This window comes from Microtus oregoni, unplaced genomic scaffold (genome assembly GCF_018167655.1).
Source record: "Microtus oregoni isolate MIOR12 unplaced genomic scaffold, Mior012 000009F_ref0000495, whole genome shotgun sequence".
Classification (NCBI taxonomy): domain Eukaryota; kingdom Metazoa; phylum Chordata; class Mammalia; order Rodentia; family Cricetidae; genus Microtus; species Microtus oregoni.
In genome coordinates, this window is record NW_024543068.1 from 37796160 (window position 1) to 37809279 (window position 13120).

At 36.9% G+C, this 13120-nt stretch overlaps 1 protein-coding gene across 8 annotated transcripts in view; it reads left to right on the top strand.

The window, feature by feature from the left end:
- Ralgapa1 (Ral GTPase activating protein catalytic subunit alpha 1) overlaps positions 1-13120 on the top strand; it is a 237244-nt gene that overhangs the window by 147850 nt on the left and 76274 nt on the right. For all 8 annotated transcript variants that reach the window (XM_041658516.1, XM_041658517.1, XM_041658518.1 and 5 more), the window contains 2 exons: positions 7679-7747; positions 12672-12806. In XM_041658516.1, the coding sequence (XP_041514450.1) occupies positions 7679-7747; positions 12672-12806 (204 nt within the window). The remainder of the gene's footprint in view (positions 1-7678; positions 7748-12671; positions 12807-13120) is intronic.

Genomic DNA, 13120 nt, shown 5'->3' on the forward strand with positions numbered 1-13120 from the left:
GGAACCAATTTTTTAAGAGATCTTTATTTTATATGCATGTATGTATGTGCACCACATGCATGTAATGCCTGCAGAGATCAGAAGAGAGCATCAGATACTCTGGAACTGGAACCACAAATGGTTATAAACCATCCTGTGAACCAAGGCTTTCTGCAAGAGCAGTAAATGCTCTTAACCACTGAGCCATTTCTCCAGCCCCCTCCTTTGTAATATTTGTTAGAAGTATGGTTTCCACCGGGTGATGGAGCCACACACCTTTAATCATAGCACTTGGGAGGCCAAGGCACACGGATCTCCTAGTTCAAGATCAGCTTGGTCTACAGAGGGAGTTCCAGGACAGCCAAGACTATTACACAAGAAACCCTGTCTCAAAAAATAAATAAAACAAAACAAAACCAAAAAAAAAGTATTGTTTCCTGGTTTGGAATGAAATTTTTTTAAGTCATGAAAATAGTTATTAGTTGTGAAAGTTATATTTTTTATACAAACTTCTTAATGCCATTGTGTTTATAAATCTATGTTCTGCCTCATTTTCTTAGGTAAGTTAAACATGCTCTCCTTTCAGTTTACCAGAATCAGGGCATTATTCCTTCCTTTTTTAGCCAATCATTTTTGCTACTGCAGTGTCTTGCTTCTGGCAAGTACCTTTAGGGCACTTCCTTCTTCCTGTAGGAGGAAGCCATTTGTTGGTTCCCTACTGCTCAGCCCCAAAATAATCACACAGAAACTATATTAATTAAATCACTGCTTGGCCCATTAACTCTAGCTTCTTATTGGCTAACTCTTATATTAATTTAACCCATTTCTATTAATCTGTATGGCAGTGGTGGCACATGCCTTTAACCCCAACACTCGGGAGGCAGAGGCAGGTGGACTCTGTGAGTTCAAGACCAGCCTGGTCTACAAGAGCTAGTTACAGGACAGGCTCCAAAGCCACAGAGAAACCCTGTCTCAAAAAAAAAAAAAATCTGTATATCGCCATGTGGCTGTGGCTTACCAGGTAAAGTTCCCAGTGTCTGTCTCTGGCAGCTAAATGACTTCTCTCTGACTCTGCCCTTCTTTCTCCCAGCATACAGCCTAGCTTTCCCCGCCTAGTTCTGTTCTTCCCCAACAAAGGCTCAAAGCAGTTCTTTATATATTAACCAATAAAAGCAACACATAGACTGAAGGACCTCCCACACCATCTTCCCCTTTAGGGCATCATGAATATTCACATGACTTTTTGTCATGTTACCTATAACAAAAATGAAAAAAGGTTTTTTCCACATTTATCTTTGGCCATAAAATAAAGTTCCTTTCTTTGGCTGTGAATTCAGACCTCCAACTGAAGACCCATCTCATCTTTCCAGAACAATATACAGTTTCCCATGAAATATGGGGCCTATATTTGGGCAACTAAGTCTGCTTACTCTCTCCCAAATGTACCTCTAACTCTCATCTTCTCTGAAATGCTTTACTTCTCTCAAAATCCTCTCCCTCTGTATGCCTTTCTTGGTATTCTTACATCTTCAAGAAAGCTGAAAACAAGTATTTATTAAGTTCCTACTTGATAGCAGTTGTTATATCATTTGCCTCTTCAGAAATAACTAATTTTTATTTTTTGGTTCAGGTCTCACTATGTAGCTCTGATTGGTTTGGAACTCAATATATAGATAAGGCTAGTCTCAAGCTCATAGAGATCCACCTGCCTCCTCCTTCAAGTGATGAACTTAAAGGGATGCACCACTGCTCACAGCCCAATATGTAACTTTTATTTTATATGTATAGGTGTTTTGCCTAATATATGTGTGTGTATATGTTTGTGTGTAAATGCACACACAACACACACACACATTTATGTTTTGCACCACTTGTGTTCTTGGTAGCTACAGAGGCCAAAAGAGGGTATCAGATCCTTGGACTTGAAGTTGCAGAGGTTGTGAGCCACCTTGTAGGTGCTGAGATTGAATGTCCTTGTTAGATACTGGATTCCTGGTTGCTGAGCTCCTCCTCTGCTGATGCAATAAGCCAAATCAAACTGAATTAATAAATCCAGATTTAATAAAGAGGGCAATGCAAAGCAGAACACTCCCAGGTAACCCTTGGGAAGGCAGGGGACAGATCATAAGGGCTCCCATGGCAGATCTATGGGTTGGATCTTAAATAGTTGGTAAGCATAGTCTTGAGCATCTCCAGGGAGGAGCTTTCAATGATGGGCTTTCTGGAATGAGACAGGGTTTAGGGAGAATGAGATCAGGGAGGGGTTTTGAGGTGGAGCCTCCACCAGAATATTCCAGACTCTGGGTATATGAATACCAGGGATTGTCTTCTTGGTTAGCTGTTCCTTGGGTAGAATGAAGTGTTTCTCTTTATCTCTTACTATTTTCAATTTGAAGCCTATTTTGTTAGGTATTTCTTTGCTTCCCAGTCTTATTGAATTTGAGTGCTTTTGTCCCTCCTTTTACTTTATGGTGGTTCCTGTCTTTAAAGCCAAACTGTGTTTCTTGCAGACAACAGATAGGTGTCTTTTTGTTTCCAGATCTATTCAATCAGTCTGTATCTTTTGGGTGTAGAATCAGGGCCATTGATATTTAAAGTTATTATTGACATGTGTGTGTCAATTGTGGTCATTACATTGTTAATTTTTGGTGTTGTTTGTGTTCTCAGTGGAACTTTGTGTTTTAATAATTATGGCTTCATATTTCTTTCCACTGTCTCTCTGCTATGCTCCTTTCTCTCTTCTGTCTGAAGTCATGCTTCTTATACGTTATTTAGATTTCTTTGGTTGAATATAAATTTTTTAGTCTGATTATATCTTGGAAAGTTTTTCTCTCTTCTTCAATTATGAAAAGTAATTTTGCTGGGCAGGCATATTAGTCTAAGGCTAGCTGTTATAGTCTTTTCGGACTTAGAATACATGTCTCCAGGCTCTTCTTTCCAAGTTTCTATTGAGAAATCAGCTGTTATTCTTGTGGGATTTTTTTCTTTATTTGTGATATTTGCCTTTTCTCTTGCACTGTGTAGTGTTTTAACTATTATATGCTTTGGGGATTTTATTTTTTGATCTTGTCTATTTAATGTTCTGTGTTCTTTCATATGCTTTTCTGTAAAGGTGTGTTTTAGTTTGGGAAAGTTTTCTTCTATGATCTTGTTTAAGTTCTTATCTGTCACTGTCCTAGAATGATTCTTCCTCATCTATGCCTATAATTTGAAGGGTTTTTTCTATTGTTTCCCTCATTTCCTGTATGTTCCTTTGACTTTTCATATTTCTTGCATATTTGTTCTAGATCCTGCTTTACCTTCAAGTCCTGTAATTGTGTCTTCTGCTTGATTCATTCTACTTAGAAGACTTTCCTTTGAGTTTTTTAGTTGAGTTATTGGGTTTCAGTTCCTTCTTCATTTCAGCTCGAGTTCTCTTCAGTGTTTCTATCTCCTTACTGAATTCTCTTGTCGAGTCCTGCATCGTCATTTCCCTCAACTATATGTTTGTGTTTTATTGGCCATCACTTGGATGTTGTTCTCCTTACTCTTTCTTTTTTCTTTCATTGAGCTGTTTCTTTGTGTCCTCTGTAAACTCCTCAAATTCTTTGATGAACTTTAAATCCTGTGTTGGGTTTCATCTAGGTCATTCTCACTGGCAAGCATTCCCACCAAACTGGTAGGTTTTGGAGAGAAGATGCTGGTTTGATCATTTGTATTATTATGATTTTTGTGATGGGATCAGGTTAGATCCTGCAGATGGATGTTGAGATCTGACTGTGTGGAGAGGCTGGATGCAGTGTCGAAGATACCTGTGGGTTCTGAATTCATTGCATTTGGGAATTTATCCTGTAGTGAAATGATTACATTATATATGGAAGTCCTTTTTTAAATTTTTGAGTAACCGCTGTGCCATTTTTAATGTACTGATTTGCATGTCACAACACTTCTCACAAACATTTTTCTTTTGTCTTTTTTAATACTATAGTGAATGGTTATCTCATTGTGAGTTTTTGCTTATCTTTTGGTACTGGATATTGAGCCTCAGATCTCTAAGTATTCTCTTTGTCAAAAGCTAAACGCTAGACCTCACTTTTTATTTATTTGCACTTCTCTTTTGAGTCTTAATGTTTAGCTTATTTCCACATATACATATATTGTTTTTGATTTTTCGAGATAGGGTTTCTCTTTGTAACAGTCCTATCTGTTCTAGAACTCGATTTGTAGACCAAGCTGGCCTTGAACTCACACATATCCACCTGCCTCTGCCTCCGAAGTGCTGAGATTAAAGGTGTGTGCCACCACTGCCTGCCTGGTTGTATATGTTCTTTTGATGAATGATCTATTCAAAAAAATTTCCCATGAAATTTCAGTCTATTTCATTACTATTGAGCTATTTGAATTTGTATGGTAGGTATATTTAGAAGTTTTCTACTTAATACATGGAAACAGTTGGTTAAAAATATATAATAGTGTATAAGTACAATTACAGTAAGAATGCAATAAAAATTATTTCCAGGGGTTGAGGAAATGGTGTAGTTGATAAGTCCTTGCTTAATACCTATGTTCCATCTCTAGCATTCACATAGAATTTGGGTGCTGAAGATCACACCTGTGGTCCCACAACTGGGGAAGTAGACTCAGAAGGATTTCTAGGGTTTACTGGCCAGCGAGTCTTGCCAAATGAATGAACTTCAGGTTGAGAGTCCCCCTCTCGAAACTCAGGGTGGAAAGCGACTGAAGAGGACAACCCAGCGCTGACCTTTGGCCTTCACATATATACATGTGCTCCCTCACAGGCTTACACATACTTAGTACCAGCACCTTTACTGCATTTGCAACATGTATATGAGATTGCTCTATTAGTTAGGCTTTCTATTGCTGTGAAAAGACACATGACCATAGCAATGCTTATAAAGGAAAATACACAATTGGGGCTGGTTTACAGTTTCAGAGGTTTAGTCTGTTTTCATCATTCCACAAACAAAAGGAGACTGTGTGCCACACTGGACGTGGCTTGCACATAGGAGACCTCAATGCCTGCGCCCACAGGGACACACTTCCTCCGACAAAGCCATTCCCTATGGTCAAGTATTTAAATGCGTGAGTCTTTGGGGGCCATACCTATTCAAACCCCTATACCCCATAGGTTTATAACCAGAGCATAATGCAGAATGTATTGAGTCCAACTTTAAAAGGCCCCATAGTCTCTAACAGTCCCAATCCTGTTTAAAAGTTTTGAGTTTTTTCTGAGATTTCATGAAATCTCTTAACTGTAATCTCCTGTAAAATCAAAATCAAAAAGCAGATTACATATTTCCAGCATATAATGGCACAGGGTATATATTACCATTCCAAAAGGAATGGAAGGATAGTAAGGGAATACTGGGCCAATGCAAGACTGAAAAGCAGCTGGGTAATCTCTAATTTCTGCTTCTCCATGTCTAATATCTCATATATGAGACCTAACAGCCCACCTCCACAGTGGACTTACTTCCTCCAGCAAAGTCACACCTACTCCAACAAAGCCCTGCCTACTCAAACAAGGCCACATACTGTGGCCAAACATTTAAACACATGAGTGTATGTGAGCCATACCTATTCAAACCACCACAGCTGGTTTGTGGTGACTGGTGTCTGTAATATCAGCTACTCGGGATGCTGACGTGGAGAATTACATATTCTAGGACACCCTGAACTACTTAGTGAGACCCTATTTTAATTAATTAAAAATTAACTAATATAACTGTTGAATTTAAAAGACGAGGTAGCATGGTGGTAGAGTACTTGCCTAACATGCCAAGGCTTAGATTCAATCACCATTACTACAAAAGAAATGTTAAATAAAAGCTAAGAATAGGGACTAAAGAGCTGCCTCAGCAGTTAGAGCATCTACTGCTCTTGCATAGGACCAGAGTTTAGTTCCCAGCACATACATCAAAGGCTTATGGCTGCCTGAATCTCCAGCTAAAGGAGGATCCGATGGCTCTGACCTCCACACAGCCTGCACTCACATACACATACCCACAAATGGGCAAATATACACAGAAATTTAAGGGGAAAAAAAGGCTAGGGATTGGGCTGGTGAGATGGCTTAGCAATTATAAGCACTGACTGCTCTTCCAGAGAACTTGAACTCAGTCCCAGCACGCATATTAGGTGCTCCCAACTTCTTTAGTGTCGGCTCCATGGGATCAGTACCATTATCTGGCTTCCTCAGGCACCCACACACAAACAGCATACAAACCTTCAGACATACACATGTACATATAAGTCAAAATAAAAATTATTAAATGTGGGTGGGGCTGGAGAGATGGCTCTGTGGCTAACACTGTTTAATGCTCTTCTAGAAGAACCAAGAGCCATATTGTGACTTAGAGCCATCTGCAGCTCCAGCTCCTGAGTTCCAGGGGTGTTCGGCACCTTCTGACTTCCTGGGCTACTATGCATGAATGTGATACACATACAAATACACATGGAAAATACACATGTAGATAAAATAAACATCTCTTTTCTTAAAAAAAAATGGGAATAGTGCCACATACTTATACTGATGTCTACTCAGGAGGATCAGATCGGAAGGGCACTTGAGCCCAGGAGTTTAACACTAGCCTGGGCAATGTAGCAGCACTGCATCTCAAAAAAAGTCATTGCAATTTAAGTGTTTTCCAAATAGATGAAATTTACCTTAATGACGTCCTTTTTTTAATTTCATATTTCTATTTCATATGTGTTTAGGTAACGTTTGATGCTTTTAATATGTGTTCATTTAAAACACTTACCTCAAAGACTATATTTACATGTTGCACATATATCTATCTTGAATATTCCTTATGTGAAATGTTTGTTTATCAGAAGTATTTTCAGATTTCAAGTATTTTTTGTTTTGTTTTGTTTTGTTTTCTTACCTTAGAAAACTTTCATATTTTCCTGTCTTGGAATACTTTTATAGACTCCAGCAGTCAAACATCCCTAATTCAAAAATTTGAAATTCTTTAAAACTCAAAATTTCTACATTTGGAGACAGAGTCTCATATAGCCCAGGCTGGACTCAAACTTACTGGCTAGTAAGGATGAGCTAGAACTCCTGATCCTCCTGCTTGTCCAGTGCTAGGATTACTGGCCTGTTCCACCATTTTTATGTGTTTTTTAGCTGTGAGCCAGTGTGTCTTGCATGCTAGGCAAGTACTCTACAACTGCGTGATACCCCCAACCACAAAATCTTTTGGAGTGTACAGTAAAATTTTTGGATTTTGAAGCATGTCAGTTGTGGGCTGCTCAGTCAGCATAGATAGGGAGATCTGGAAAGGCATAGGAATGTAGTTCTTGAGGTGGTAGGATTATAAAGATATTTATAAATCCTTTACCTCTGTCTTTGAATTTCCTCTAATGGACCTGAATATCTGTTTTTATACTCATTGATTGACCTTGTGAATTGAATTTGTATGAAATGATTTACCATTGACAGAACTTATGTATTGTAATTTTCATTCTGTATATGAGGATTATAAATGATTAACAGTTAAATGTACTAAAAAAGTTACATTGTACAAATTAATATAACAGTATATGGGTTATAAACTGTGTTTAGATGTTATATTGATGTTAAATTTACAGCAATAGATTTTCTATCACTTAAGCATGTAGTACTTAAGTTTTAGGGAATTCAATGAATGTCATGTGTTTTAAACTCATTTACTTTTTCATCTTTTGCCTACAGATCCTAATAGCTACTGTCACCCACCTTTTGCCAAGTACAGAAGCTTCATCATATGAAATGGACAAGAGGGTAATTTTATTTTTGAAATTTAATATATATTTATATTATATGTATTGAATGTTTAAGATTTTAAAGGTACTAATATTTGTATGATAAATCATCTGTATTAAATCAACTATGGGGAACTATAGCTTTCTATTACATAAATATTAAAAAAAATTCATTTTATGTACTGGAGAGATGGCTCAGCAGTTAAGAACTCTTGTTGTTCTAAATGCCCCTCAACTGAGGAATGGATAAGGAAAATGTACATTTACACAATGGAGTACTTCACATCAGAAAAAAAGTAACAACAGCTTGAAATTTGCAAGCAAATGCATGGAGCTAGAAACCATTATTTTGAGTGAGGTAACCCAAACCCGGAAAGAATTATCACATGTACTCACTCATACATTTTTAAAACATAAAGCAAAGAAAACCAGCCTACAAATCACAATCCCAGAGAACCTAGACAACAGTGAGGAACCTAAGAGAGACTTACATAGATCTAATCTACATGGGAAGTAGAAAAAGACAAGATCTTCTGAGTAAATTGGGAGCGTGGGGACCATGGGAGAGGGTTGAAGGGAAGGGGAGAGATAGGAAGGGGAGCAGAGAAAAATGTATAGCTCAATAAAATCAATTTTTAAAAAAAAAAGGAAAAAAGAAAGTAGCAACAACAACAAAAACGAACACTTGTTGTTATTATAGAGGACCCATGTTTGATTCCCAGTACCACATGGAAGCTCATTGGAGTCTGTAAATTCAGTCTCAGAGCATCCAACTCCTTTTGACCTAATGGCACCAGGTGTACAAGTGGTGAACAGACATACATGTACACAAAATATTCATACACATTAAATAAAAGAAATAAACAAATTTCAGTTTAGTTTTAATTTCATGAACATTTGGCTATCTGGAAATCTCAGAGTAGTAAGGAAACTTAGCAAACATTTTGTTTACTTATAATGATTTTAATATAGCTTGCCAGATTGTGATATTGTTAGAGATTCAGAGAAATTTACCACTGAAGACAGTCACTTGTTTTTTTACAGCTGTTATCAGTGGAAGGTACAGACATTTACAATAAACAGAGTACAAGAATATATTAAAAGTATACTTCCTTTGTTTTTGTTTTTGAGACAGAGTTTCTTTGTATAGCCCTGGCTGTCCTAGAACTCTCTCTGTAGACCAGGCTGGCCTCAAACTCAGAAAGAAATCTGCTTGACTCTGCCTCCTGAATCCTGAGATGAAAGGTGTACGCCAAAATTCCAGGCCTAGAAGTACACCTCTTAAGAGAAGGAATTTTCTCTGCCCCCAGAAAGGTTCTGCCATGTGACATTTACCTTTAGACCTTTTCCAAAAGGTCTTTAATATTCTTTATCCCTTCTTGTATCCTCTCCTCTGTCCTTCCCTTCCATTCCCTACCCCATTTAACCCTTCCTGTTCTATTCCCCTTCCTCCACTTTTACTGCTGTGTTCTACTATCCCTTTTAAAGATGAAGAATAATTTACTAAGAACTATAAATATAAAGGTTAAGAAGTATATATAAAGGAGATATATATTACATATATATGATGGAGGAGGGTCATCTGTCTATGTGTTACTTTCATTGGTTAATAAAGAAACTGCCTGGCCGTATGACCCTCCTCCATATATATATATATATATATATATATATATATATATATATATATACACACACACACACACACACACACACACACACACACACACACACATACATGTGTGATAAGGAATGTTTGAGACCATATGAATATTTTAGACTTTTGACTTTAAAAAGATTTTCACTGGTTTTTCTCCATGTTTTGCATCTTTATACCTTTCCATTCATCCTTTCACCTTAGCATCTTCTATCAAGAATTTGTTTGAAGCTTATGTATTACACTTAGACAAGCCTCCTACTATTTTATCTAAGAACTATTAATATTGTTAAGCATGGAGAGGCATTTCTTAAGTCAAATCACTTACAATGCGGTTTATACACCTTTCTTAATTACAGGCTTATAAGAGCATGAGTAAGCTCTGTCTAAGCAAGGAATTTCAGATTTATTGTTATTGGTGAATATATCATTGTAATTTTAAACATTAGTAGACAGAGGTTAAAAACGCGCTAGAAATACACTTCACTTAGAGCGCACTTGCCTAGCTTGCATGAAGCCCTGTGTTTGATCCTCAGCACTGCCAGAAAAACAAAAGAAAAAGGAATAAAGATCATTTATATGGTGATTCAAAAAAAAAAAAGAAAAAGAAAAAATCCTGTCACTATGCACTTCATAGGGATTATTGCTACTTCAAAACAAAGCAAATAACAACAAAACATTTTTTTATCCCCAGTTGACAGAAATAAAATTTAGGTTAAGTCATATAATTGTTACTACATATGAAACTGAAGAAAGGAGCCTATCATTGGCAGATCGAGTCTAAAACCTTTACTCTCTCTATTGACATCAATTCAGAACTCTAATTTCAGTTCTACTTTAGAACATTAATTTCAGGGGTTAATTTGGGTTGATTTTTTATGATGCTGACGATGGAACTCAGAGCCTCCTCCATGTTAAGTAAGCCCACAGAGGCCATAAGTTCATGTTATAGGGAAGTTTCCAGAATAGTAGGAGGAATCTTTGTTAAATATTTCGTCCCCTTAGTCCACACTGACTTTATCCCTCTGCGGTGTTGTGTATGCATTCTATATACTACAGTGTATGATACAAACTTCATTATGTTCTTCCTAAATGCAAGCAGTTCTTCTTTAGAAACACAGTACAGCTACCAACATTTAGGTGATAACATTGATTTGTTAATTGTAATGTAATCTATAAATCTTACTTAGATTTCACTAGCTAGCTCAGTAATGTCCTCTATAACAAATGAAAAGCCCAAACCTGTGTTCTCTTTGTAAATATACTATTATATCTTAAAGGTTTTTTTTTTTATGGGCTGGTTTTTCAACAGTTGTTGGTTTATTAGAACATGTATTTTTCTGATAAATGGCATGTGATGACGCAGCTCCTCCAACAAGGTTGCACCCTTAATCTTTCCCACACAGTTCCACTGTCTGGGGACAGAGTCTCCATATGAGCCCTCGGGAGCTAGTCTTGCTCAAATCACCATAGATAATTTCTATCTTACGATCGTATGGAATGTTTTGGTTTTGTGAGGTTAAAACGGGATTAAATCTTGATTTAGAGAGTTTATCTTTAATGATGAACAGATCCTAGTTGCTGACTGATTGCCACTTTTATAACACTATTATTTATTTAGCATTAATTATGATTTTTAATCTAACACAAAAACTAATCCCGGTATTAGACTAAAAGTATTGTGTTTATGGTATCTATTATTTTTAAACTGAAAGGTTTTATTTAATAAAAGGAGGAAATGCTTTCTGGCAGGATACTCAATGAAGTATTACAAAAGGAAAGGAAAATGGAGGGAGCTAGGGAGATGGCTTAGACTGTAGAGTGCTTGACGTGCAGGCATAAAGACCCCACTTCAGATCCCCATCACCACATAAAGAGCCAGGCATGAGAGTACACGCCAGCAGTCCCAGTGCTAGGGAAGCAGAAGCAGGGGCTACCTGGGGCTTGTTATCCAGCTAGTCTAGCTGCATCCGTGAGCACTCAGTGCAGGGAGAGATTGATTCTGTCTCAAATAATAAGATGGAGAACAATTGAGAAAGACAACAAACATGGACCTCTGGCCTCCATATACATATACACACAGGAAAGTTGGGGATATGAGATGGTTCAGTGTGTAAGGGTGCTTCTTACCAAGGTTATGACCTAAGCTTAATTTCTGGAATCTGCATGATAGAAGGAGAAAACTAACTCCCACAAGTTGTCCTCTGACTTTCACAAGCTTATTGGCACATATGCTTCAACATACACATAGAAAAATAAGTAAATAAATAAATAAATAAATAAATAAATAGAAAAAATGAAAAAATGCATGATTTTAATATATGAACTTTGTTTAGTTACTTGAATGCAGTTATGTTTTCCTTATTCTTTTTTTGTCAAGCTCAGGATATTCTGTCCCCTGGCTGTACTCTCAGCCTCAATGTATATTACTGTTAAAATTAACTAATTGTTTATCAGTATCAGTGTTCATAGTTGAATTTAGGATGAATTATGGTTCCCGTAATAAATTCTAGAAACCCAAGAAAAGTAAAGTGATTTATTGCTTACTAATAATGTCTTATTGGCAATCTAGAGATAAGGCTCACTTGGTAACATGCTTGCTTAGCATTGACAAAGCCCTGACTTCAATCCCCAGCACTGCACAAACCTGGTATGTTGGCACAGGTTTGTAGTCTCAGCACTTGGGAAGTGAAAACAGGAAGATAGGAGTTCAGGGTCATCCATGGCTAATGTGTCAGGTGTTTTTCTTCTGTCCTCAATAAAATACTTGACAAATCAAACTTAAAGAAAGACTGTGAGACAACTAGTTAGACTGTGTGTAGTCAGGGAGCAGAAAGCGGAGAATACTAACACCCTGCTTTCTTTCATTTTTTTTATTCTGTCTTGCACCATGGTGCATATCAAAGTGCTACCCACATTTAAGGTTGTACCCATCCTTCTTATCTCCCCAACTTTCCTGTGTGTATGTGTGTATGTATGTGTATGCTTGTGCACACATGTGTGCATATGTATATTGAAGCCAGAGGTCGATGTTTGGTGTCTTCCCTTAATTGTTCTCCACCTTATTATTATTTTGAGACAGACTCTCTCAATTCACTTTAGAAACTCATAGACATATAACAGTTTGTCTCCTAGGTGATTCTAGATCCTGTCGAGTTGATTATCAATATTAAACCATCATCTCCTATATCTTTAGCTACATGAGATCCTTTCTCACAGGGCGGGGGTGGTGATGGAGAAACCCTTCTCTAACAAGTTTACATTGATATTCGTTTTATTGTTGGTACAGTTGGTTGTGTCATTACTTCTTTGCCTTCTGGACTGGATCATGGCCTTGCCTTTAAAGACACTACTCCAGCCACTCCATGCTACAGGAGCAGAAAATGATAAGACAGAAAAATCTGTCCTCAACTGCATTTATAAGGTAAATTTTTGCTTGCTTTATTATTTTTGATAACCAAATGTTTTTAAAACTTCAGAAACACTATTCAGTATTGAATAATATTTCTAACTATAACATTTTATTATTTAAAACTAGATATTGTCTAAAATACATAGACTTTGCTTATAGAACCTTAAAGTAATTTATGAGTACTTCTTACAAGACAGCCTTGTTCCATCACAGAAGTTTGAGAGGGGTTAGATTGTGTTGAATATGAGAATCACTGATTGGGTTTCATGCATCTTTTTAAGAGTTGCTAAATATTATTTTCATTGAAGAGATAAGATTTAAAATAT